The 27,316-nt window shown below is 41.7% G+C and overlaps 1 protein-coding gene across 3 annotated transcripts in view; it reads right to left on the minus strand.

The window, feature by feature from the left end:
• The window catches only part of KLF7 (KLF transcription factor 7), a 103,230-nt gene that overhangs the window by 46,483 nt on the left and 29,431 nt on the right, over nt 1–27,316 (minus strand). For all 3 annotated transcript variants that reach the window (XM_061607799.1, XM_061607801.1, XM_061607800.1), the window contains exon 2: nt 2,548–3,157. In XM_061607799.1, coding sequence (XP_061463783.1) covers nt 2,548–3,157 — 610 coding nt within the window. The remainder of the gene's footprint in view (nt 1–2,547; nt 3,158–27,316) is intronic.

A 27,316-nucleotide genomic window follows, 5' to 3' on the forward strand; every position in this document is an offset into this window, starting at 1 on the left:
TTTTATGGAAATGGATGCTTTATGTCTGTTTGATACTGTGGAGGACTAGTGGAGACATAAATAATTTTCTTTGTTATTAATGTTGATGGTTTCTTCTGTTATTTTTAAATTGTTTTTTGCCTGCTCCTTATGAACTGGCAAAACAAAAGAGGTTCCTTACAGTTCAGGTGTTTGTTACAGTTCAGGATCTTGTAGATCCATTTGTTACAAAAAAAAAAAAGTAAAAATTTTAAGAAGTAAATTCTAAGGAGAGGCCCCTCAGAGCCCCCTTGGGACCCAGGGGCCCTCGGCCAGGTCCTGATCTGCCTGCCCTCTGGTGCCGGCCCTGCTTAGGATAGGTAAAATTGACCATGGGGGAGAGCGGAGAGGAGGGGGAGGGAGGGGATTGGATGGGTGGGGGGAAAGAGAGGATTGGATGGGTGGGCACTGGGCAGAGGGGAAGCCCCTTTCCTTTCCAAAAGGAAAACATTGTGAACAGTATCATTCTGTTTCAGGGTTTCTCCCACCTTTTTATTCTACAGCAGGCACATGTAGCCTCCCACCCAAATTTAAACTAAAGCTGTCCCTAGCCACATCCACACCAGACCTTTATTTCACTTTAGACAGTCATGGTTTCTCCCAAAGAATCCTGGGAAGTGTAGTTAGTGAACGGTGCTGAGAGTTATTAGAAGAGGCTCTGTTCGCCTCACAGAGCTTCAATCAGAGTGGCTGACTGTTAAACCACTCTGGCCACTGGAGCTGTGTCGGGGGAATAGGAATCTCCTCTCAGCACCCTTCAGAAACTATACTCTGAATTCTTTGGGAGAAGCCATGACTGTCTAAAGTGCAATAAATGTCTGATGTGGGTGTGGACCCCTGATTAGGCAAGCCCAGCAGCTGTGTCTGGCTTTTAGAACACTGACAGTTGGTTCTTACTGAGCATGCCTAGCCTTATCATTGACTTCAATGCTAAACTTCTTAAATTAATGGTGAAGTTCAATAAGAGGCCTCCTTGGATGTCTAAAATCAGTTCCAATTTTATCTGCTGTCCTGAATATATACAAAGTGAAAAGCTCTACAGGAATAGGGTGCAGTTTGCTAGACAGAAAAGTAAACTTTGTCTGGGACACCTGGATTCCAATTTGTGATCAGCCATAGACCTCTGTGGCCTTGGGCAAAAGACTCAGAAAATGGGAGGAAGCTGTGACCTTATAAGGTTTAATCTGGTTATAATTATAATAATGATTGGGCAGCATTTTAAAAGTTTGATTATATTATTATTATGAATAATAATTATGCAACATTAACAATACTCAACATAATTATTCCTAGGAAATGGTGCCTCAAACTCTATTTGTGTTTTGCAGTCTTTCTTTGCCACAAAAAATCCTGGATGCTGGTAGCAAGTGAGATTTCTAAGCATGTTCAGATGGATAATTTCTAGAGCTGATAGGGCCAAGTACAGGTGGTCAGCCTGATGCATGAGAGTCAAAAACTCTCTCTCATCTAGGTTGACCAGTTAACACTGCTGAAAAAGAGGACACAGTTTTGCATAAGCTAATTTATAAGTATAGATGCATATTTAGAAATAACTACTACAATTTAGATAGAAATAGAGTATGTCTCACCATAGTGAAGGTCTTTTGAAGGAACATTTATTTTGACAATAGGACTAGAGGTGTTTCCCTTCAGGTTTTAACAACCATACAATCCTATTAGCTCAGAGACTTCACTATTTGAAATGAATGTAGCCATTACAAAGCTAACATGATAAGAATCCAGCCCTCTCTTCTGCCCACAATTCATTCCAGCAGAGAATTCACAGATTCATAAACCAGGTATGAAACCAGCACTATTCTATACCCAACCCTGGCTGATAGGATTGCCAGTGCATTAATTGTGCTTCATTAACCCACATCATCTATGGGAGAGAATATATGCTATATTGGAGGTGCCTTCCGTGTCAAAGATATGCAATCTCAATGTATCAAAGAAATGGCAAAAACTTTTTCATGTCAAATGACCTGTATGGTTCTTTGGAGTAAGCCATATTTCCTGTGAACAAACACTGTGCTAGTACATGCTGCCCAACTGCTCCCACTTTGTTCCTCTCCTGGCATGAGTGGGATAAACAAACCAGGAAACCTTGGCTTTCTATTACATAAGAGCCCACAATCACGGCTTAAGCCCTGGTTAGTTGTTGGCTTACAGACAGTGTCTTGCGAATGCTGCTTGTTCACAGTAAACCATGATAAACCAGAAGACATGGCTCACCATTATATGTGAACAAAGCCTTTGTATCCCCAATGTTTTTGGGAATTCTGTGAGATGTGCCAAATGTAGGGAAACATGAGAATTGTTCAGGGGTAGGGTGAGCAAGGTCATTCTCAGACAGCGAATTCCCATTCCTCTCACAAATGCATGCAGAGCATTGTTCCAATCAATCTTCCAATAACCAAGACCCAGAATTGTTATCTAGGAACTTCAGCTCTGAACACGACAAACAGACAAACAAACAAACAAAGGAGCAAGTTTGACAAATGAGACCCAAACATCCAGCACAAGTACCTGTGTGCGTCCTCTGGTGCGCTTTTAAGTGTGAGCTCTTTGTATAAACCTTCCGACACCCATTAAATTGACAGCGATGAACCCTCTTCTTGTTTTCTGGGGATGTATCAGCTCCTGCCCCTCCTTGCTCACTATCGCTGAGTGCACACTTTGTTGTGCTAGCTGGTGTTACCACACCAACCTTTATAGAGCTGAGAGCAGTTTTCTTTGCCACTAACTTCAGTGTAACTGTGCCATCCACTGCAGAGACAGTTTGTGAGGTTTTTACAAGATGGCGGCTGAGCTCAGGCGAAGAAGGAGGAGTTAGTGAGGTCACTGCGTTGAGTTGGGCCTGGTTAACGGCAGTATAGCCCTCTGTAGAGGAGCTGGTAGGCTGTAAGCTGAGGCAAGTCTCAGACAATAGTTTGTCCCGTGAGACGATAACATCCATATTGGAATTTTTGTCACAAGGACTCATGTCTACTGGTAATAAGAGGGGATCCAGCCTCTGGCTACTGTCTTCTGTGCCTTGAGTTGAGGAGGTGTGCAGAAAACAGTCCAAGTCATCACCAAAGCTCTCTGAAATCTTCCTGGGCTCTGTCTGAAGATAGCGTTCCAGCTCAAGGCATGTCTGCAGAGACAAAAAGAAAAAGAAGCCATCATTAGACCACCAAACGCAGCAGTAGCCACTGCTGAGAAAAACAAAACAAAAAAGTGTGACAATTGCTTTAACATAGGGATAGGGAACCCGTAGTCCTCCAGATGTGACTGGACTCCAATTCCCATCAGCCACAGCCAGCACAGCTAACAGTTGGGGATGATGGGAAGAGTAGTCCAGCAATATCTTCTGGAGGGCCACAGGTTCCCCATCCTTGCCCTAATAGTAGGTAACAGATAGTTAGACCAAAACAATCATAAGGTAACAAAGGTGGGGAAAATTATCTGCAGTACTAAGGTTAAGCATAGTGAAATTTTCCACAGAATAAAAACTACAAGTGCCAATTCTGCTCTACTCTGAGAGGAAGATGGAGGATAGCACAGGCGAAGGAAAAGCCCTTTCCAGTTGCCTAGCAACCCTAGAAGCAATCACGAATCAACCCCTAAATGTTAGGAGACTGCTCCACAATCAACTCTCCCCCCACCAAAAAAAAGTTTGCTTAGCTACAAAGGAATAGCTATGTTTACTAGCTGCCTTGGATACTTTTAGTAGAAGGTTAATCATATTTTAAAACAAATAAAAATTAAAATTAAAATGCTTCCCCACCCCTTCAGCAGATTAGTACAAGGGGAACTGAAACACAACTGTGGCAGTGAGGACTTGTGTTTCTTAGGCCTGTAAGGGAATAAAAGTTAGCTAGATAGAGGCCCAAAGTGTGACATGCAAACGTGTGACTCTCTCTTTACAATTTTTGTTGTTGCTTTTTAACTGAAAGCAGCATTGACAGTTTAGGCTGAGGACCCACAGGATAGGGGTGCTGTTTAACCCTTTCACCCAAATTACCTTCTCTCAGTACGATTTTCCATGCACGGGGAAAGATATGGCACAGATACCCAAACAGCTATTACAACTGAAAGTTCTGCAACTCTGGAATGACTCAAAATGCTTCAGCACAAAAGTGACACAGTATCCAAATGACAAGCTAAAAACTCAACTCACTGAGTAACCAAGACCCCCCCACATGTAGGCTATATTCGAATATTTTACATGTGTATGTGAGCAGAATGCAAAAGTCTGCTGGATCAGGCCAGTGGCCCATTCAGCATTCTGTTCTCACAGTGGCCAACCAGATGCCCATAGGAAGCCTTCAAGCAGAACCTGAGCACAGACTATTCCCATCCCATTTTGCAAGGCCTTCTTTGCTTGCTGCAATTGTAGCTACAGTTGCAGCTTCTCTGGGTGTGGTACCTCTGTTTCAAATAGGGGAAGTTTTGGAATCTGTGGGGAAGAGCACAGATGTCCTGTGGTGCAAACCAGGTTGGCTTTATTAGGTCCAAGGCTTCCTGTGCCTTTCAGCTGAGATAAAGGAAGTAGCGGCCAACGATCCTTGAGGTCCTGCACTGAGCTGCTGACAGATGAATAGAGAAAGGGTGCAAACATAAGGCCATCAAGTGGGATATTTAAAGTCCTGTGACCAGGGATTTTTTGCGACAGTATTCAACAGTGTGGAGGACCAGCACCTTTTTTTCCCTGCATGTGCCAGCCATTTTGTGCTAGCATTCATGGTATATTCATCAAGACATGAGTACCGGCACCTCATTTTTTTTTACCAAAAATAAAAATAAAAAAGCACTACCTCTGACCATCCATTTATATGGGTCAGCCCTCTACATTTTAGCCATTCAACACAATGCTAAGCATTATAGAAACATACAGCCAGAGAACATAATTTGTTATAACCTAAATAACCAGCAGACACCCAGTGAGGGGTGGTTTTGTTTTTGTTTTTTTTACAACCTCAAGCGGACTATTAGGATGTTCCACCTTTCTATCATAGGACAGAAATATTTGCCCCCCTCTCTCCGATTTTGGTTTACTCTGCTATAAACAGCACATAATCCCTAAATTAGCAAGCGTGGATATTGACACAGAGAAAAAAGACTGCTAAATCTAATGTCAGTCACATTGTCTGGACATTAAAATGCTGTGTTTGGTCTCCTAACTTCCTGTGGATAGGATGGGGGGGGGGAGAGCTGTCCCTTTAAGGCACTGCTCCTCTTATAACAACCATAGTGGTCCTGACAGTCTTTTGAGTCTCGTCATTAATTTTCCATAAAGAACAGTTCTTCACAAGCCCCCTTTCAGGCAAGGCCTATAATTATTCTTGGATCCCACCCCCTGTAGTTTTTGCACCTGTGTCAGTTCAAGACACCAGCTGGTCAAATCTTGCCTTCTGCCTCTGAAACACGAAACCACCTCACCAAGGCCATCTTCCCTTAAAAAGGGGGGGGGAAAAGGCAACTCTAAATATGAAAGGGGGAAGAGAACAACCAGACAGAGTCAGAGAGCTTTCAAAAAACACCCCACAGCTAGACAAGGTTCCCATATGTAACAGCAGGGTTGAGTGGCATACAGGCTGTAATACCACACATGGCCCTCAAAGCACCTCCACTAACTTTTGATCTATTTTCAGGATTCAAAATGTCTCCATGTTTTTTTCCTCAAAAGGTTATTTATGTTTTAAAATATGATGGCACTGCAAAGCTACTCAAGTGGAAAAGAAAAAACTATGTTGCATTTTGATAGCTGCAATTTCAAAGTTTATATATTTCTAAAAATATTTATATACTGCTATTTTGTTAAAACATCAAAGCCATTTACAACATGTTTAAAACAACCACCACCACTACAGAATAAAAAACATTAAAAATACAATAAAAACAAAGGTCAACTGTTGCAAAAAATATATATTTTAACTGCCTGCGTAAGCCTGGTGGAACAGAAAGGTTTTCAGCAGGTACCTAAAAGTTAAAAGAGAAGGCACCTACTGAAACTCTTTCGACAGAGCATTCCAGAGAACTGAGTAGACGACACTGAAGGCTCCATTTCATGTCAATGTTAAATGAGCCTCGCCCTCAGTATCAGTACACAGTTTGGGTGCTGACTGTGGTTTCCTCACATGTGAGAAGAAGCTATAGAATTAGGCTGTAATCCTATGCACACCTACCTAGTGACCAAAGCACACTGAACAAAGCATGGCTATATTCTGAGTAAACATGCACAAGATTGTGCTGTAAGAATATTACAGAAGCAGGGCAATCTGTCTGCCATGTTCATAAGATCATCTGCAAATTAATGATATGTAGCCAAATATGCAAGTCATGGCCCTCTGTGTTTAATACTTTGCGCTGTTATAGAAGAACTACAGATAAAACATTTGCAAAACAAAATCAGAAAGGGTGGCCATTACTGTCATACTCCTTTGAAGCCCAATTTACATCCACCTGCCTTATGCTGCAGGCTGGTGCTTTTTCATGCATTACAAGGAATCTCTCTTCACATGTAATTTTGCTGTTCCGGAAAGCATCATAAATACCTTACATAACTTTCTTCCTTCTCAGTCCCACATTACCAGTAAAAGCAGAATCTCTGGCTGCCTAACTTGTGTTATAAAACAAAATTGTTGGCATAGCCAACTGCCAACACTGTCATGGTGGTGAACAGCATAAAAGTAACAAAATGACATCCATAGAACAAATACATTATAAATCACTAGATCAAATTAATACATCAACATAGCTAGATTACCCCCTCAGGGAAAACATGGGTGAACAGGTAAGTTTTAAACAGGCATTTACATGCCAATACTGTAGGAGACTGCCTGATGATCATTGGAAGCGTATTCCAAAAGGCAGGTGCCACCATGCGAAAGGCTCTGGTCTTAGTGGACATAAGATGACTCTTGGGAGCAAACAGCACTACTAACAGTGCTTCTTGCAAGGATCTAAGTGACCATGCACTGGGATAAAAGGTAAAACATTCCTGAAGGTCGTCTGGTACCAAGTTGTTCAGAGCTTTATATGCCAAGGAAAAGATCTTAAACATGACCTGGGCATATTGGCAGCCAGTGTGGCTCTTTCAGCACAGATATTAATCCAGCCTTTCCCAACTAGTGGGCCACCAGATGTTGTTGAACCACAATTCCCATCTTTCCTGACCATTGGCAATGCTGGCTGAGGCTGATGAGAGTTGTGATCCAACAACATCTGGTGGCCCACTAGTTGGGAAAGGCTGTATTAATTACTGTCTTCAACAGCCTTACTGCAGTACTCTGTACCAGCTGTTGCTTCCGGCCCAAGTCCATTTAACTTCTATAGAAACTTCCCCTAGATAAGATATTCAGAAATACATCAAGAAACATGTGTTAAACTATACTTGCATCCACTTCACTTTGCCGGTTGTATTTTCCTGTGCTATCCGAGAATCCCGCCTTTTGGGGTGAACTAGTTAGTGATATGGGGTGGAAAATGTTCTGTTTCATAAGTTCATTAATAACTGAATACATACCAATTACAAATACAATATTAGGCAAGCTTCAATTTCACTCTTGTGCACCATATTTTTTTCCAATGCAAGTTACCCTAATTTGCACTGAAAAATTTTCCAGTTTACTTTAAAAAACAACCACCACATCACTAGTGCTAGTTATATAGGCCAGATTCTCTCCATAAGCATGAAAACTAGGAACATGGAAGCGGGGGGGGGGGGGAGGGAGGTGCTTATATTACCAGGAAATTTAAATTCTGCACCAGATACTGGGGCCTACATAGCAATGACCAGAAGACAAACAAGTCCTGGCGATGGACCACAAGGATATGCTTTGCCTAACAGATATTCACTGTGTCTGGAACAGACTCTAAAGGAATAAATGTATGCCAGTAGTCTACGCAAAGTGACCTGGGACTGCATGTAGTTCTCACTCACATTCCTTGTAGGTCTCTATTTCCCCAATTTCTGCAATTTTCACTCTTATCCTTACTTGGGATTGTTGGCAACACCAGCATCGATGGTTAAGATTAGCCATGTTTTTTGATAAAGGATTTCTACAGTAAGGGATGGGGGCTTTGTGGCTCAAGTGCTTCAAAACAAAAGCCTTACCAAAAAAACTCCTAAATCCAATTTGAACCTTAGCCTTGTCCTAGAGAATGCCACTGGGGCTTCACACCAAAGAACCAACATCTGGTAGAAAGGGAGCCCCCAGAACCTTTAGCAAAAAAGCATACCTCCAGTTCATACCACTACACGATTTAACAGAAGTTAATGGAGGAGATGGATTGGTACTGTGAAGATTGATACTGAACAAAAGACACCTAAAGATAAATGATGCAGCATAGCTGCTACAAGATAAAGAGAAATTGATAGATGTTATTCATTGCCAGAGTCACTGCATGAAGTGATGGACAGGGTTTGAAGACAAATGTGGTCCCTTAAAGAGAAACAAGAAATAGGCCCCTGCTTTTTCCAGCTTACGGGGTGGGAGGTTGCTGGCTCTCTGGGAAGACTACATCTCTGGGGCATGGGTTAGAACACTTACCCAATTCATCCTCTTGCCGGGGTCAAAGCTCAGTGTCTTAGATTGGGTGTGGGGAACCTTTGGCTTTTCAGATGCTGCTGAACTACAAATCCCATCATCATTGGCCATACTTGCTGGGACTGATGGTAGCTCAGCAATATCTGAGGAGCCAAAGGTTCCCCACACATGCCTTAGAAGAACATCCATACCACCCTCAGCTTCTTCTGCCCCCATATCTCTGCCAATATCAGTGCCAAGTCTCCTGAGGTTCAGACACTAAGGAGCATGGGAGATAAGGGGTGGAATTTAGCAGAGCAGGGGGTGGATTCTGGCTGATAGGGGTACAGTCTAGGGCAGGGGTGGGTGGGGAACCTGTGACCCTCCAGATGTTGTTGGGCTTCAGCTCCCCAGCCAGCACTGCTAATGGTCAGGAACGATGGGAGCTGATATTCTATGGTACTGTGCATGCCCAATCCTCCTTGGACTTGGGGGGGGGGAGTTGCCCCTTTATGTTTTAATGTGAGTTTTTGTACTTCCTGATATCTCAGGATTCATCTGAGCATTCTGATACCTCACTCTTGTTTCATAGTAGTCTCATTTTATCTGCAAAATTTGTTATCTCCTATCAACCACTGGGGTTCCCTGTTACAGGGGATGAGGATGACTACTACTCATGATTAATAATAACAGAGGACCTTTTTTATGAGCTCATGCAAAGAAGCAACCTACAGAGGACAACATGCTGGGTTTACTTGTGGCCAGGTTCACATAAGGACTCAAAAAGCTATTTAAAACAAGGAATGATAAAAGCACTCTTTTAAATGTTTCTTACTGAATTGAAACTGGTGCAACAGCAGTCCATACAGATTATAAGCAGCTGTACACCTGAGCTCGCCTTGAAGTGTACCGTTAACAGGGAGCCACTCCTGATAAGTATACTAAAATGAGACATGTCTGCAAACAGTTGCTGGTCACATTAATCCATTTTTGTAGCACACTTAGTGCATCTTAGGTACACATCTACTGTTTTAAGTGGGTGGTAGTTAAAAAAAAAGATGGAAACCAATCGGCCACATTTTGTATCCCATTTCCAAGTGGCTATTGGTGCCCTTCACTGAAAGATAGCTGGTCTTCAAGTGAAGCATACAGGACAAGATTCTTAAAGGAGAGCCACAGAGCCATATGATTCATGTGATTGTCACACCAATCATGCAAAACCTCTGGTGGTAACTTTCAATGACAGCTTTTGAGAAGCCAATGAAAGATTTGCCTTACTCTTGCGCATGTTGAAAGCAGAGACCAAATGATCACTCAGGAGCATAATAAAAAGCCCTAGGAATCAGTGCTGCTATATTATCACTTCTGTTGCGATATCTGATGTTTTTATTAATGCCCCAGGCACTAGGCAGGCAATTAGAAAAGAATCTCACTTTTCTTTTCTTTTTTTAAAAAGTTACATTCTAGCTCTTGAGATTATAAGAGAATGTCTGAAAAACACAATTCCCTCAGGCCTGAGAGTAAGAAACCAATTAAAAAGAGCACTGAATTCTTTTAAACAGTATATATTACACACGCACATCCCTAAATTGGGATTGTTTCAGGAAAACCTCAAAACAGAGTGTGTGGAGAGAGTGAGAAAAACAGAAGTTAGCTGATGAGGTTAAGAAAACAAAGCAATTGTCCCAAGAACAAATTCTCCATAAAGCAGTTAGTGACCAAGCATGACTCCTTGGGGAAGGAGTCCAAATCAGTTAGTTTAAACCAGCATTACCCAACCTTTTTCAACCCAACGCCCCTTTGCAAAATCTTTTTGTGCCCAACGCCCCCCTCAGATTAAGTGTATGCCAATGCTTCCTATTATACTTAATATACTTAACAACAAACTCATTCAGTTTACCGGCATTGTTTCATTAAACAAGTTCATTAAAACATCACAGAAACAAGGGGTAGCGAGTGTGTCCCATTCCTGAAGAAAACCAGCAAATGACTGACTGCATCACCCATTTGCACACGGCACTCATCGTCGGAAGAATGCGCCCTCCACCAATACACCCAGCTTATCAAACACTCTCTCGTGATTGGTTCCAACATCCCTCAAGACAGCATTGGAACATTACCTAGTGCCGGGGCGTGGCTAATATCCCCATTCCTTGATATGACACTGGCCGCTATTCAGAATTTCTTTACGAAAGAGCACACACTATTTATAGTGTTATTTCCATGAATTGAGATTATTAAATACATTCTAACTGGGGACAAAACAGTTTAAAAATAATGATATGTGTATTAAATCAAATTAAACTTAAATGCTTCAACTGTCGCATCAGACCGCCAAATGTCAACGTCCCCCTAATGAACCCAAACACCCCCCTAAAGTTTGTAGTCACGCCAACGCCCCCCAGGGGGGGCGCTACCTCCCACATTGGGAATCGCTGGTTTAAACTATTACTAAGTGCTAATTCATTTCTTTCTCAGATGGTGCTTATTCTCCAATTATGCCCACACTGATACAATGAAGTACTCAACTATTAGAATCATAGAATCATAGAGTTGGAAGGGGCCTTGTAGGCCATCGAGTCCAACCCCCTGCTCACAGCAGGAAATCCACAGCTAGAGCATCTCCCGCAGATAGCTGTCCAGCCTCTGCTTGAAGACATCCAGTGAAGGGGATCCCATCACCTCCACTGGATGTCTTCAAGCAGAGGCTAGACAGCTATCTGCGGGAGATGCTCTTGCTGTGGATTTCCTGCTGTGAGCAGGGGGTTGGACTCGATGGCCTACAAGGCCCCTTCCAACTCTATGATTCTAATAGTTGAGTACTTCATTGTATCAGTGTGGGCATAATTGGAGAATTATGCCCACACTGATACAATGAAGTACTCAACTATTAGCCAAAGTAAAAAGTGAAATCTCTAAGCAGAAATTACCAAATTTAGGGTGCACGCTTGTTTCCCCTCTGCCAGACTTGGGGCAGCTCAGCCGGCAGTATCGTTGCTCCTGAACAGGTTTGGATCTGGCATACTCTATGCTAGCTTCTGTGACTCAGGATTGCTCAGCCTCAGTATATGGCTCTGTTTAAAAGATTACTGACTTTTGCATCAGTATACTAAAAGTGTGAAATTATACTATAAATAACTTTGCTTTGGCCACACCTACTTACCTACTTACCTACCTACTTACCTACCTACCTACTTATTTATTTGTTTCATTTATATACCGTCCCATAGCCGAAGCTCTCTGGGAGGTTTACAGCAATTAAAAACATTAAAAACAAATATACAAATTTTAAAACACTGAAACAATTTAAAAACACAATCTTAAAAAGTTTAAAAACAATTTAAAAACACATGCTAAAATGCTTGGGAGAAAAGGAAAGTCTTGTGCCGAAAAGATAACAGTGTTGGCGCCAGGCCCACCTTGTCAGGGAGATCATTCCATAATTTGGAGGCCGCCACTGAGAAGGCCCTCTCCCTTGCTGCCAGCATCCCAGCTTCCCGCGGAATAGGCACCCAGAGGAGGGCCTTGGATGTTGAGCGTAGTGTATGGGTGAGTTTGTGTCAGGAGAGGTATTCCATCAGGTATTGTGGTCCTAAGCCGTGTAAGGCTTTATAGGTTAAAACCAGCACCTTGAATCGAGCTCGGAAATATACAGGCAGCCAATGCAAGCAGGCCAGAATCGGTTTTATATGTTCAAACCATCTGGTCCCTGTTACCAATCTGGCTGCTGAATTTTGCACAAGCTGCAGTTTCCAAGCCGTCTTCAAAGGCAGCCCCACATAGAGCACATTGCAGTAATCTAACTTGGAGGTTATCAGACCACTGAAGCCAGGTTATCCCTGTCCAGATAGGGGCGTAGCTGGGCTATCACCCGAAGTTGGTAGAAGGCACTCCGTGCCACCGAGGCTACCTGAGCCTCAAGTGACCGAGATGGTTCTAGGAGAACCCCCAAGCTACGAACCTGCTCCTTCAGAGCAAGGTGGACATCCACCATCTGGTTAGAAGAACCACCCACTAGCAGCATCTTAGTCTTGTCTGGATTGAGCCTCAGTTTATTAGCCCATTGTCGCAGCCAGGCACCGGTTCAACACATTGACAGCCTCACCTGAAGAAGATGAAAAGGAGAAACAGAGCTGCGTGTCATCAGCATACTGATGGCAACGCACTCCAATGCTCCAGATGACCGCACCCAACGGTTTCATGTAGATGTTCAACAGCATGGGGGACAGAACTGACCCCTGTGGAACCCCATACTGGAGAGTCCAGGGTGCCGAGCAATGTTCCCCAAGCACCACTTTCTGGAGCTGACCCGCCAAGTAGTACCTCCCACTCCCAACTCAGCCAGGCTTCCCAGAAGGATACCATGGTCGATGGTATTGAAAGCTGCTGAGAGATCAAGGAGAATCAACAGAGTCACACTCCCCCTGGCTCTCTCCCAACAGAGGTCCTCATACAGGGCGACCAAGGCTGTTTCCGTGCCAAAACCAGGCCTAAAACCTGACTGAAATGGATCCAGATAATCGGTCTCATCATATCTCAGCAAAGTGACAAAAAGTAGATGGGGGAAAGAAGACAGACTGTCTGTGACCATGTCCTTGTTCATAACGGTATCCAGTATGCAAATTTGGTCGGGTAAAAGAGGGCAGCCCATTTGCTTATGCTATATGATGTGCAATATGTTGTACATGCAGGAAACACATTTGCCATGAAAATTATGGAAGTGTCCCAAGTCAGTTATATGTGAAATGTCTACATTACACTGTAGACATAGTTGCTGACACCTTTCTAGATGCTGCAGGAGACTGAGCCAAACCTGCTGCAGGGAATACTTTCCACATCAGCTTGATTAATAGTTTAATCCTGTTTTATGCTGATTTTATATGTTTATATGTTTTATATTTTTATACGTTCTAATGATATGTACTTATTTTTATCTGGAAGTCGCCTTGAGTTCCAGTTTGGAAAAAGGGCGGGGTATAAATAAAGATAATAATAATAATAATAATTGTTCGATGATAAATCCCTAAGCTTCTTCTATAAAATTTCTACATATATGGCAGAGGATATCAAGGCATGTTCTATGCTGCACACTCCAGTTCAATGGCACACTGAACTTAATCCTTTTCAAGTGGTGGGTGCATGAAGGGGGCATAATGGGAGTACAAGAGTGCAGGGCTGCCCTCCTAGCCCAGCCAGACAGTAGGCACACAGCCTGCACCTGGCCCTGCTTCTGAGGACACCCAAAGTGGTCATCTGTGCACGCATGCACGCGCACACATGCACAGAGAAAGAGAGATTGACGATGCACAAGCCATTACTCATGCACAGGGTTTTAGTGTCAGGACACCAACACAACTGGACATCCTGGTTGCATGGTAGTCTACATATAAGCAGCACCTTGTGCACAGGCACAAAAGGGACATCACAGGGGTACAGGAGAGCAAAGCTGTGCTCCTGGCCACATCTTCAGAATCAGGCATGCTGCCTGGCCCCACCTCTAGATGTCCTCATGTTAGCATGGTCATCTGCAATGAAAAAGCCCACTCCCCAGTACTAGTGTAATGCCCCCTTCAAACAGGCAATTCATGAAGAGGCTCGGTGCTCATGCAATGAACTAAACGTGTACCAAAACTGAAAAGATGGAAGCTCCTGCATTCTCACTCCCTTTTCAAGCATTTTTGTTGTGAGGGAAAGCCAACAAACATCCCCTTGTCCTAAAGCTGCTTGTTCTTATTTATTTATTATTACTAATGCACTGCGAACATGGCTACCACGTAGAGAGAGCTGTTTTCACCTTGTCAAATGTTGCGAGAGAATTCATGTGGACAGGCCTAAATATTTGATCCAAAGTCCTTCAAAATCAAGGAAACTCTTTCCTCAACATTAATAGATTTTAGACGGGACACTAACAATGGATTCCAGACTTCTCCAAAGTAGGTAACAGTTTTCAACAATTTAATGAGGCAGGATTCACCCCCTATTCCCTCCCATTACACTGCAAAGATTAGAGTCTTCTCTGTCAATAACTACACCAATCTCACAGGTGTGAAAATTTTCTATACACACATAAGGACCTATCTTCTCTGTTTCCAAAAGAAAGCAGTAAAACAGTACTTCAAAAATGGTCAAAGATGTTTTGAGCACTCTCCCCCTTTTAGGTTTTGTGCAATGAATTTCTGTGGTGGTATATACCTTTCCAGGTTCAATTCCAGGCATCTCTAATTAAAAGCATTATGAGAGCAGAACTGAGAAAGACCTACACCTGAAGTCCTGGAGATTCTCTGCACTAGTGATAGGGAGCCAAAGGCCCTCCATTAATGACCTGTTGGACTACAATTTCCATAATCCCTGATCACTGGCCACTCTTGTTGGGACTGATTGGAAGACTCAGGATGAGACTAGAGGACAGTCTGCAGGGGAAGAATTACAGGAGACCCCACATGACAGCAAGCAGGAGGCTGAATCTCAGTCAAGTAGAGGCAATGAAACCATGCCCCGCAAAAAGAAGAAGAGGAGGAGGAGTGGGAGACTCCTTACTGCATGGGATTGAAACCCAAGTATGTCGAGAAGATCCATGGACTCACCAGGTATGCTGCCTCCCTGGAGGATGGATTAGAGATCTGACAGAAGGGTTGCCATTGCTCATAAAGCCCACTGACAGATGTCCCTTTTTTCTCATCCATGAGAGAATGAATGACACTGCCAAGCAGAGCTACGAAGAAATCACATCAGACTTTGAAGGTCTGGGAAAGAAACTCAAGGATTTTGAGGCCCAGATAGTTTTTTTGTCCATCCTTCTGGCTCTTAGAAGAGTAGAAAGGGAAAGAAAAATATTCCGGGTGAATGACCGGCTACAAAGGTAGTGCCAACATGAGAGATTTGGATTCTGAGACCATGGGCTATGCTTTCTGGAAGATGGACTGCTAGAAAGTGATGGGTTGCACCTCACAAGGACTGGGAAGAATGTGTTTGGCCACAGCATGGAGAAATTCATCAGGAGAGCTTTAAATTGAATCCTAAGGCGGAGGGAGACAAACTTGGCAGTAACAAAGGTTTGTGCACAGAAAGAGGAACTGATGGAATGGCTCTAATGGGCCCCAGTAATAGTCTTTATAAAAGTGTGGGAAGGAAACCAGGCCATAAATCACATGATCTTCGATGTTTGTATACTAATGCCCAGAGTTATGGGAAACAAACAGGACAAACTTGAACTCTTAATACAGAAGAGTAAATACAACTTGATAGGTATAATTGAAACTTGGTGTGGTGACTCCCATGACTGGAACACAGCGATTGAAGGATATAACTTGTTCAAAAAGAACAGAAGGAATAGAAAGAGAGGCGGAGGCATGCTATATGTTAAAAATACATATCCCTGTACAGAAATACAGGAGGATAAGCTTGGTAGCTCCACCAAGAGTATCTGGATTAAAATAAATAGAGCAAGGAATAAAAGGAACATGGTAGTTGGAGTCTACTGCCAATCACACAATCTAGGAGAAGAGGAGGATGAAATTTTTGCAAAGCAAACTGCCAATGTTTCGAGGAGGCATGATGTAGTAGTAATGGGGGACTTCAATTACCCCAATATCTGTTGGGAGACAAGTTCTGCCAAACACAGCCCCTCCAAGAAATTCCTGACTTGCGTTGGAGATAACTTTCACTTATAAAAAGTGGAGGAAGCAATTAGAGGATCAGCTATCCTCGACTTGATTCTAACCAACAGAAATGACTTTCTGGCAGTTATGGAAACTCTGGAGGAAAGTGACCACGCTATACTTAAGTTCTTGATTTTAAAGGAAACAAAAGCTGAGAGTAGCCATATGCATACCCTGGACTTCAGGAAAGTCGATTTTAATAAACTCAGAACAATGGTAAGTAAGGTTCCGTGGCAAGTGACACTAATGAGAAAAAGAGTCCAAGATGGGTGGGAGTTTCTAAAAGAGGAAATTCTAAAGGCATAATGGCAAACACTTCCATCAAGGAAAAAAGGGGGAAGACAGCAGAAGAAGCCACTGTGGCTTCACAGAAAGCTTAGAGATGATCTGAAAACAATAAAGGACACATACTGGAAGTGAAAGGAAGGCCAGATCACAAAGGAAGGGTACAGACAGGTAGCACAGAATCGCAGGGATGATGTCAGGAAGGCTAAAGCTGAGAATGAGCTGAGATTAGCAAGAGATGCCAAAACCAACAAAAAAGCTTTCAGGTACATCCATAGTAAAAGACAGGGAAAAGAAATGGACTGCATCCTTGAGTATTAATGGAACTGGCTGAGTAACTCTCAGAACCACTGTCCATTATTTTTACAAAATCGTGGAGAATGGGTGAAGTGCCAGATGACTGGAAAAGGGCTAATGTTGTCCCTATCCAAAAAGGGCAAAAAGGAAGAACTTGGGAACTACAGACCAGTCAGCCTTACATCAATCCCTGGGAAAATTCTGGAGCAGATTCTAAAGCGGTCAGTATGTAGGTACCTTGCAAACAATGCAGTGATTACTAGAAGCCAACATGGATTTATCAAGAACAAATCCTGCCAGACTAATCTTATCTCATTTTTAGATTGGGTAACCTTCCTGGTAGACTGTGGGAGTGCTGTGGACATCATATATCTCAACTTCAGCAAAGCTTTTGACAAAGTGCCCCACGATATTCAGATTAGCAAGCTAGCTAAATGTGGGCTGGATGTAACAACTATTAGGTAGATCCACAGTTGGCTACAGAACCATACTCAAAGAGTGCTTATCAATGGTTCCTTCTCAAAGTGGGGGGAGATAACAAGCTGGGTACCGCAGGGCTCGGTCCTAGGCCCACTGATCTTCAACATTTTTATTAATGACTTGGATGAAGAGGTGCAGGGAATACTTATACAGTAGGGCCCCGCTTTACAGTGCTTCACTTTACAGCGTTCCGCTAATACAGCGGTTGTCAATTGCAGAAAGGTCCCGCTCCTACAGCGCTTGTTCAGCTTTTACAGCGTTTTTTGGCCGTCAGGCACCATTTTGGTCAATGTTAGTCAATGCGTTCCGCTTTACAGCGGGGGTCCGGAACGTAACCCGCTGTATGAGTGGGACCCTACTGTAAAATTTGCAGATGATACAAAATTGAGAGGGACAGCTAATACCTTAGAAGACAGAAACAAAATTCAAATGGATCTTGATAGGCTGGAGTATTGGGCTGAAAACAACAGAATGAAATTTAACAGGGATAAGTGCAAGGTTCTACACCTAGGAAAATGAAACCAAATGCACAGTTATAAGATGGGGGATACTTGGCTCAGCAATACTACATGTGAGAAGAATCTTGGGATTGTTGTTGATCACAAGCCGAATATGAGCCAACAGTGTGATGTGGCTGTAAAAAAGGCAAATACTATTTTAGGCAGCATTAACAGAAATATAGTTTCCAAATCACATGCAGTATTGGTTCCCCTCTATTCGGCACTGGTTAGGCCTCATCTTGAGTACTGCGTCCAGTTCTGGACACCATACTTTAAGAAGGATGCAGACAAACTGGAACGGGTTCAGAAGAGGGCAACAAGGATGATCATGGGACTAGAAGCAAAGCCCTATGAGGAGAGATGGAAAGAACTGGGCATGTTTAGCCTGGAGAAGAGAAGACTGAGGGGACATATGATAGCACTGTTCAAGTACTTGAAAGATTGCCCCACAGAGCTCGTCGATCATCCCAGAGTGCAGGACACAGAATAATGGGCTCAAGTTACAGGAAGCCAGACTTTAACTGAACATCAGGAAAAACTTCCTAACTTCCTGCTGAGTTGTACAACAATGGAACCAATTACCTAGGGAGATGGTGGGCTCTCCAACACTGGAGACATTCAAGAGGCAGCTGGACAGCCATTTGTCAGGTATGCTTTAATTTGGATTCCTGCATTGAGCAGGGGGTTAGACTCGATTGCCTTATAGGCCCGTTCCAATTTGATTATTCTATGTTTTAAGACCATAGGTTTTCATTCCCTGGCGTATACAAGTACTAAGTTAGCTACACCAATGTTTAAGGCAGTCCAATACTATTTACATTGAGTTTATTTATTCACTTGTGTCCGTACCCCATTTTTTATATATATCTATATAGATTTCTTATGCCACTTCTGTTAAGAAAAGCAAAGACAGGATTTTTTTCATGGATTAAAGTCCCATAATCACCCAGTTGTACAGCCCGTAGCTTCCCTCAGACATCTTGTATTCACTCAGTGGCATTCATTGGCATTTTAACACTATTTGTGGCTTCAATTTAACCTTCATCCAGACTCCTAAAAATATCACACTTGCCTGACTTGGCGTATATTGGGACCCCAATGAGATTTCCAATGGAGGGATGAGATCACTTTGTACCCCAGATACTTGGGGGGGGTCACCATAAATGTGCTTGACACTACCAAAGCACCTTGAACCAAAAAAACACTTATTCAGAAGAGGTAAACTGTTTCTGAGCAATATACATAGGCTCCTTTTTCATACATATTGAGTAAACTGAGGTATTTTTGGACCCAGTGGGTTTTTTTGTTTGTTATTTTCCAGAAAGAAAACGTAAGTAATAACTGGCTGAAATTTGGGGACGTTGTATGGGTGACAGTTTGTAACAATGTCCTGGTAAGCCAACCCTGTAGGTCTACTCATGCGTATATTACACAATGAAAAGTGCACCTGGGATTCAAATGTACCCCAAAAGTCAGGATGAATGCTAAACCTGGTTTTCAACTATTTTAACAATAATTCTTGCCCTTTGCAACTTCCAAGTCCAGCAATTAGGTCATGTGTGTGGTGTATCTATAGCACTATATGCCATTTTATGATAGTTCACTCTGTTCTCAGCTGAGACAGTTGAACTGTCAACCAGCACAAAGAGCTACAGTTGGAGACCTATTTTCCTCTGTTCCACATTTCTCATGGCATAGCTCTCTGAGATTTAAACAGCTTCATTTTCAACTTGTCTTCTATTCTAAAGCCAACAGTTTGTTATTTGCAAGCTAGTACTGGAAATGATGAAAAAGACAAACGGCTGCAATCTACTTTTGATACCACCATCTTGGAAAAATAGCAGGAGGGTCCACAGGTGGGGGGCATAAACTGATCTTGATGGATCATGGTAGAAAAGTCCCATCACATAACCATCCACCTCATTCCCAGTCTCATAAAAACCAAAGAATTGCCTGATATGATTTCACAGTTTTCAGGTGTAGTAGAGTGTTTGGGGAAATAATTTGCCAAACAAGCACCAACTATTTATCTGCCATCATCCCACAAAACTAATGTGGTATAAAGCTTTCAAAAACAAACAAACCCCAGAACCCAGCCAGAATAAATCCTCTGGACTGGGAGAGCTTTGACAGGGGGCAAAATGCCTAGCATCAGGAGACGGATGCAAGTGTGCACACTTGGCTGAATTCTGACTAGATGCTTGCTAGTTACTCAACCATTAATTTGCTTTCCCCAGCTTTGGGTTCCCAGATGTTGTTGGACCCTAACTGCCACCATTCCTACCCGATGGCCAGGCTGCTGAGGAAGATGGGGATTATAGTCCAACAACATCTTGGGTCCCAACATTGGGGAAGGTTGCATTAGATTCACTACATTCAAGTCATTCATTTCACCAGAATTTTTCCAATAGTAGTGCACTATCCCATTGTACATATTCATTCTTAACAGCATTACTGAGGAATGAAAGAAACATCTACATCATATCTGAAAAGAGCTGTAAGGCTGTCTCTCTTTACATTCAGGGCTAGCCTAGGCAGCTGAGCACCTTGGACAGCTGCAAAATTTGTACTCACATTATGCATCTTTTGGGGAACCAGCATGGTGCCAATACTTCAGACATAGCCAGTCAAGGCAGCATTATCACGACAGGGAAAAGAAATATGTTGCAGATCCCCAACAATTGCAGGCAGATTCAGAAGCTACTGGTGCTCACTATCAGCTCAGATTTCCCACTTTTCAATCCTTTTTAGTTTCCCAAGACTGCTACCATATTCCACACTGAAGATTTCAAAATACTACAAAAAGGGCTCAATAGAACATCACTTTCAATGGAATCTAAGTGACATGCCCAGGTCATCATATAACAGGGAACAGTGGAAGGTTTCTGGCATTCCCAATCTACTGTTCACACATGCTGGGCTCTCTAAATAGTATAACTGGTATAGGAAAACTACCATTGAGAGATGAGATTATCTTCCTACCAACTCAACTAGTGGGAAGGAACAACTTAACCTTGAATCTGTGGAGAATGATTGCAACTTCATCCTAATAAAGAATCATAATAATCTTTTTCAGAAATGTAAAAATCCAGATATGCATGTACATACACAGAAATAAGAGTGAGAATGCAGAATGCATAAAATAAAAGTTATCTTCTCCCATCTCCCAGTCTCGTGCTTTTCATTTCAGGGTCTAATAGTCTGTCTAAGGCAAAGGTTTTAGGCAATGAATAACAGCACCAGCATTTGCTCTTATGAGAAATGCCACAGATTCATTAATTATGGAGGTAGAGTACATGGAGCCTCCATTTACAATGTCTCAGAGAGCATCTTCCATACTGGCATGCACAAAATCTGCTTTAATCTACCAAGGAAGCGTAAAAGGAAATCAGCAGACAGACCATACCCAGGTTTGAAGTCTCAAGCTTGAGTAATTTGAACATTAGTTAATTTTAAGTCGTCTTGCATGGTTTTTGTTTGAAGCCCTCTGCTTAAACCAAGCTTGTAAAATTATTTGCCTTTACATCTCAGGAAGGATAAATTCCAAGCAACTAAGTGGGAAAGCTATAAAAATATTATCTTTCAGGCCACAAACATACGTTTGGGTATGGACAGCTGAACTAGTAACATTTATGTTTTAATTTTGGAATAGTCAAGCTGTTTCTGAATGTTTGAACTGACCCTGAAGGTATATTCTGCAGGGTCTGGAAAATGGCAGCTGTTGTGAAAATGGACTTTTCAGGATGGCTGCTGCTTTTCAAAGCCCACACAGAATACACCTTAACTGCCAGCTCAAATGTTACAGCAAGAGCTTGAGTATTCTGAAATGAAAGCCCTGCCTTGCATCCTCTACTTTTGTTTTTAGTTCTCTCCCATACTTATGACTTAAAAGACACAAGTAGCTTCAGAGCTGTTCCTATGTGAAGTAAACTCACAATAGGCAAAAGTTAATATGAAAAAGTTTTATCCACAGTGTTGTTATTACTGCAGCCTCTCAGGAGCAGAGATTTGCCAAGCAAGGTCACAATCAGCAGCTTTTAAAATAAAATACCTTGAACATTCTCTTACACACAATATTGTGACTGTTGTTTTGCTCACTTTAACAAGAAGCCTCTCATGTTCCCGTAAGGGCATGTTTATCCATATTCCAACAGCAGCAAGCACTCACTAACAGCCTCCTTGAGGAGCTTCTCAAGGGCACAGAATCAGATCTCTTATAATCATGTGTTAATCTTGATGCTTGACTAAATTCCACTTCAGATATATAAAGCATATGGTAGAGTCCTCACAGAACTGTACTATTTCAGAATGCAGTTGGGAGAACTATATCACATGCCTTTTCTGCGTGTTTGGAGGAGCTCTTAAATTCAAAGCAGGAAGGCCACAGAAACAGCATGCATATGGGAGTGAAAGGACAGCTGGACATCTAAATTCTTACATGGCTTTTAAAAAAGATAAATGGAAAATACATTTTAAAACTGCCCAGGCATTTGAACTAAAAAGAACTACACCTGAAAGCCTAGCTGAAATCAATACTGCACAGAGAGAAAAGGAGAGCACCGCTTCATAAGCTTTGCTGAGCTGGAGAGGAAGCAGAAGAATGTATCTCATCCAACCCATCCCCCAAAATTTACTCAAGGAGGGGTTAAAAATAATTAGCTGTATAGAAAGTATTTTATCAGAGACACATTTCCCAACATCCTGAGAGTTTATATGAAAGAAACCAAGGTTGCACAAGTAAGAAAGCAGGCTAGAAAAGGCCTAAACAGCTAATATCGGCAAGCTAAGGCATAGTTATACACAGAGTCATTTAAAAATGGTGGCACTTTATGAAGAGCATGAAAAACAAAAATCTACATAAAGGAGAATCTTTCCAGGAAAACACATACCATATCATACCCCCCCAAAAAAAAGCATGAAAAGAGAAAGTTATAGCTTGAACAATTTGTATCCACCATCAGGAATACCCAAGGTTATTTCAAGGTGGTTTATTAGGACACCTCATTCTGCTCCCTGCTCATTCAGTCCCATCCTTAGTTAATGTGAAACACTATTTTATCTTTTGATTTGCATTACAGACATTTCTATTTTGCCCTCTATTAGAATTTCTCAGGACAGTTTACATAAAATACAAAAATACAGTTAACAACAATTAAGCACAAAGGCAAAAAGACAGTCAGGTGGTAACAACCAGCTGGGCTAAAATTAAGCCTAAGAGTCCTGAAAATATAAAAAGGTCTTTGCCGGGTGCCAAAAAATAATAGTAATAATAAACTAGGCATCAGGGAGACCTCTCTGGGGAAAGCATTCCATTAACTGGGGTGCCCCACTGAGAAAGTCCTCTGCCTGATCTGGATGATCTTCTCCTGAAGATCTTATCATATGGTTGGGCAATTATGAAGAACATACAGCAAGGCACATAAAGAGATAGGGGGTATTTCAAGAATCCCTAAGCCAAAAAGGGCATTCACGCCAAAATCAGCATGTGATATGGACGTTCAGACAACACAGCTGATAGTATAATATCATAGCACCCAGCCCTGATTAGTTATCTAGCTGCTGCATTCCAAACTATCTGCATTATAAGCTACTGTTTGCATGCCCTTTTACTCCCACACTGAAACATGAGGCTCATGACTTTGCTCTCAACAAACTCCTGCCTACAATTTATATATTGACTCAGTACAGGTATATATGGGGGATTAGAGACCAAAGCACATACGTTCTCTCAATAAATCCTACAGTAAGCAAGACATGATAGTTGCACTATTTAAAAAAAAGTCTCATGCACATTGCCTGACGTCAAATAATATCTTGTGTGATTTCCCTGTTAAAAACCTTTTTCCAGCACCTTTATATAGGTGCTAGCACCTACCCTAATTTCATGGCAGGTGGTTCCAAAATGTTTAGTCAGAAGGAAAACAAAGTAAAAAAAATCCCACAAACTAATGAACACCCAGATTTACAAGCAAGGGCCCAGTGAAGTCTTAGAAACGGTGTCAGTTTATGGCATTTTGGGCATCTGGTCCTGTAAAAGCCATGCAATCAAACACTGCAGATTCAACAGCTGAATCAAAGCTGCTCACCAGAGGGTCTGGAATCTCTCATTACAAGCTATGCCGCACACGATTAGTGCAAGACCAAAAAGCAAGGCTACCTCTCACCTGCCAACCTCCTATCTCAGAAATGTATCCCTCATTATTAGAAATACATATTTAAAGGATTAGGAAAATGATAACGATAACACTAGTTGAAAGAAACATGCTTAGCATGTGCATGCCATCAGACCCAGGGTGCAGTAGTACAGCAATCCCCAATGGTAGACGTGTTTCCCAGAGGAGGGGGGAAGTCTACTGATCGTCCAGAGCAATTAGATTCCAGGAAATGAAGCAAGAATCTACAGGGCCTTGGGGAAGAAGAGCGCATCCATAGTAACCAGTTCCCCACAGTGTAACCATGACATACAAAAGATCACACAACTACATTTCTTCACACTGCCACCAATATATGCTCAGCTTGTCACATGCTCCCTGCAAAATACTTTGGAATAGTTTGTGGATGGTTGAACAGTCCTGAAAAATCACTTGCCTTAAAAGCAGAGAGGTTAACATAAAAATTTAGCTTGAAAAATTCTAGATTTTTTAAAAAGTTATATGTTTGGGTACATGTCCTAAACATTCAGAAGGGTTAACACGATCCAGAAGCTGCTCACTTAAAAAGAACCAGCCTGCTGCTAGAAATCCAGCTCAACCTGCTTCAAGTGTGTTATTGTTTAACGTACCAAAATACACATCTTTTGCTCAAATAACATATTTCTGGTATCTTCTCTAACACGAACTTGCAAGTATTTTTTACATAACCTTTTAGCATGAAACCTCAGTTAGCTACAACTGAAGTGTCATACATAACAAGGAAATAAGTAGCAAAAAATTATAGTTGATTAATACACACACAATACATACACACGGTGCTATGCTATCACGCCAATTTAGGAACAGAGAGGAGAAACCATTTTGTTAGGTAAATAAGATCCCTGGAGAAAGAAAGAAAACTGAAGATCTGAAGAATGAGCAGGATTGTTTGCCATAATCTCAGTAAACTACAGATTGAGGCTCAAATCCTACACTCATTTACCTAGGAATGCCAAATGTACTCAATGGAACTTTCTGCTTAGTAAATTTGTACAGGACTGTACTGCAAGTATTGCCTCTAGAGTTTCATTGGCATGATACCCACAGTTAGGACATCACTTGATAAAAATGTTTAGACCAAATGCCTTTGCAGTGTGTCTCACAAGCCAAGCATTTGTTGCCTAGAGAAAGTTCCTTTGTTAAGAAATCCAACACCCTGATTATTATATATAATGAAGTGGTGAAAATACAAACGTCGAATTTAGATTTGCTATGCATGGAATGGAATACAAAAGAAGATATTGAAGTCACATCACTACTGTGAATATCAGTCCTCAAAATCTTGCCTCAAATATCTATATACCTCAAGTATCTATGGATTACAATTGAAAAATAAGTTAATTCTTTATAGGATCTATTTGATAACTTTATAGTTACTTAGGGAGATGCTTATCCATAACTGTCAGTCAAACGGAAAGAACGAGGCAAACCTTATGCATCTGTTGGTGCAATGCCCAGTTCTGGTTCCTTACTGGAAAAGAACCTTACTGGTTCTTCTTGTATTAATAGACTATGAATTCACACTGAAGCAAGCAATTTCAGGAAAATTTTCCAATGTGGGTTCTCTGATATTCTGTCAGATGGCCTTCATTGTGCAAGCCTCGTTGGTTGGAAAGAAAATGCTATTTCAGGTATGGAAGGAAGGACATAAATACTCCAGCAGTTTATGTGCAGATTGCTCAGGTTGCTGATGAGGCAGTAAAATGAATGGAAGAAATACGATGAAAGAATTATAATGAAATGCAGTGTGGGTTTATGGATTATGGAGATCTAAATAAAAATGACAATGTTATGTCTCTTTACGGTTTATATAACGTTTGCATGCTACTTTGTAATGTAGGCTCCCAAATTTTATGGAATTACGCATGTGGTATGAAGAGTTTAAGATAAAATGGTTATGAAATGTTTAAAAGGGTGTATTAGATGAATGTATGGCTCAGTGCCCTTCAACACATAAGGGTTTCCATTAGCCTAAGGATCATAATTGGGGCCAGCCCTACCATTAGGCAGGCTGAAACAGCCTCACTCAGGTGGCAGATGTTTGGGTACCATTAAATAGCAGGAAATGTTCAATTATTTAGTTTATTTTTATAAAATCTACCACCATGCTGCAGAAGAGCACTGTGAGGATTTCATACTTCAAGAAATGTCTTGAGCAAACTCTGAAAATCTCCAGACACCCTGAAGATTTAAGTTCCCGTTTTATGCTGAAAATAATACAAGTATTTTCAAATGAAAAATGCAGCATCTTCAGCATCCACCAGATACAGGGCTCCCTTATGCCAAATCTACTAATTATATTGTTATCCTCTTAATTAGTTACAGCCTTCCCACCCCAGTTCATGCTCACTTCTAACATTGGAAGATTGCCCTTGCCCTGCTCACAACAATTAAAACAATTACTTAAAATGATGGACAACGTGCCCTCATCCTATTGGCCAAGCATCTTCACTGTTGTAAACACAACAGAATATCATGCAGTTAAACTTCTAAAAACAATTATTCACATTGCATTTTCACATCTAGCTTGGATATCCCTTTGCTGGTCATTACCAGCTGACTGGTTTTATAGTTATTTACAATCCCCTTAGGCTCTCAACTCCTCCCGCCAGATATTAAATGGAAATCAATGTGAAGCAAGGCTGCAATGTCATTAAGTCATGTGAGCTGTTCATACTGCTCATGTGCTTTCAGCACTTTCTTGGTTTATATATCCTATCAATGCTGCTTGTTTAGCAGTTCAGTTTGTATGAGTGAACTTGTCATTGGCAGAATCATCACTGCTGACTGGCAATTCACATAGACAGTTTATATCACATACAAAACAATGTCTATATAGAATTCATGTGACCTGAAGATTTAGACCAGGTTTCACCAACCTGGTGCACTGCAGATGTTTGGGACTATAACAGGCAGACATGCTAGTTGAGGCTGACGAGAGTTGCAGTCCAAAACATCCAGAGGGCACCAGGTTGGCAAAAGCTGTTCTAGACAATTCCTGGCCACTGGAGCATAAAGAATCAAGATCACTGAAGTTCTTTCCATTAATTCTAATGGCCTTTATATTAGGGATGGGCAAGAATTTAGCAAAAATTGAACTTGGCTGGCACCAGACTTCCCCATAGTTTGCATGTTCACTATCATTATGAACTGATCCTGAATGCTGATAACTTGCATTGCTTTTCCTGGCACTGGATTAAAAAAAAATCAGCATCAAATATAACAGTATTTTAAATCACTGCATTCCTTGTGCCTGTTGCTGTGCTAACATGAAACTGACCAGTGTGGGGCTTTGCTTTCCTAATGTTAAACTGATCTGCATGCTTCTTTGCTTTGCTAGCATGAAACCAACTAGATGCTCTCTCCCCCTT

Source organism: Rhineura floridana, chromosome 2 (genome assembly GCF_030035675.1).
Source record: "Rhineura floridana isolate rRhiFlo1 chromosome 2, rRhiFlo1.hap2, whole genome shotgun sequence".
Lineage (NCBI taxonomy): Eukaryota > Metazoa > Chordata > Lepidosauria > Squamata > Rhineuridae > Rhineura > Rhineura floridana.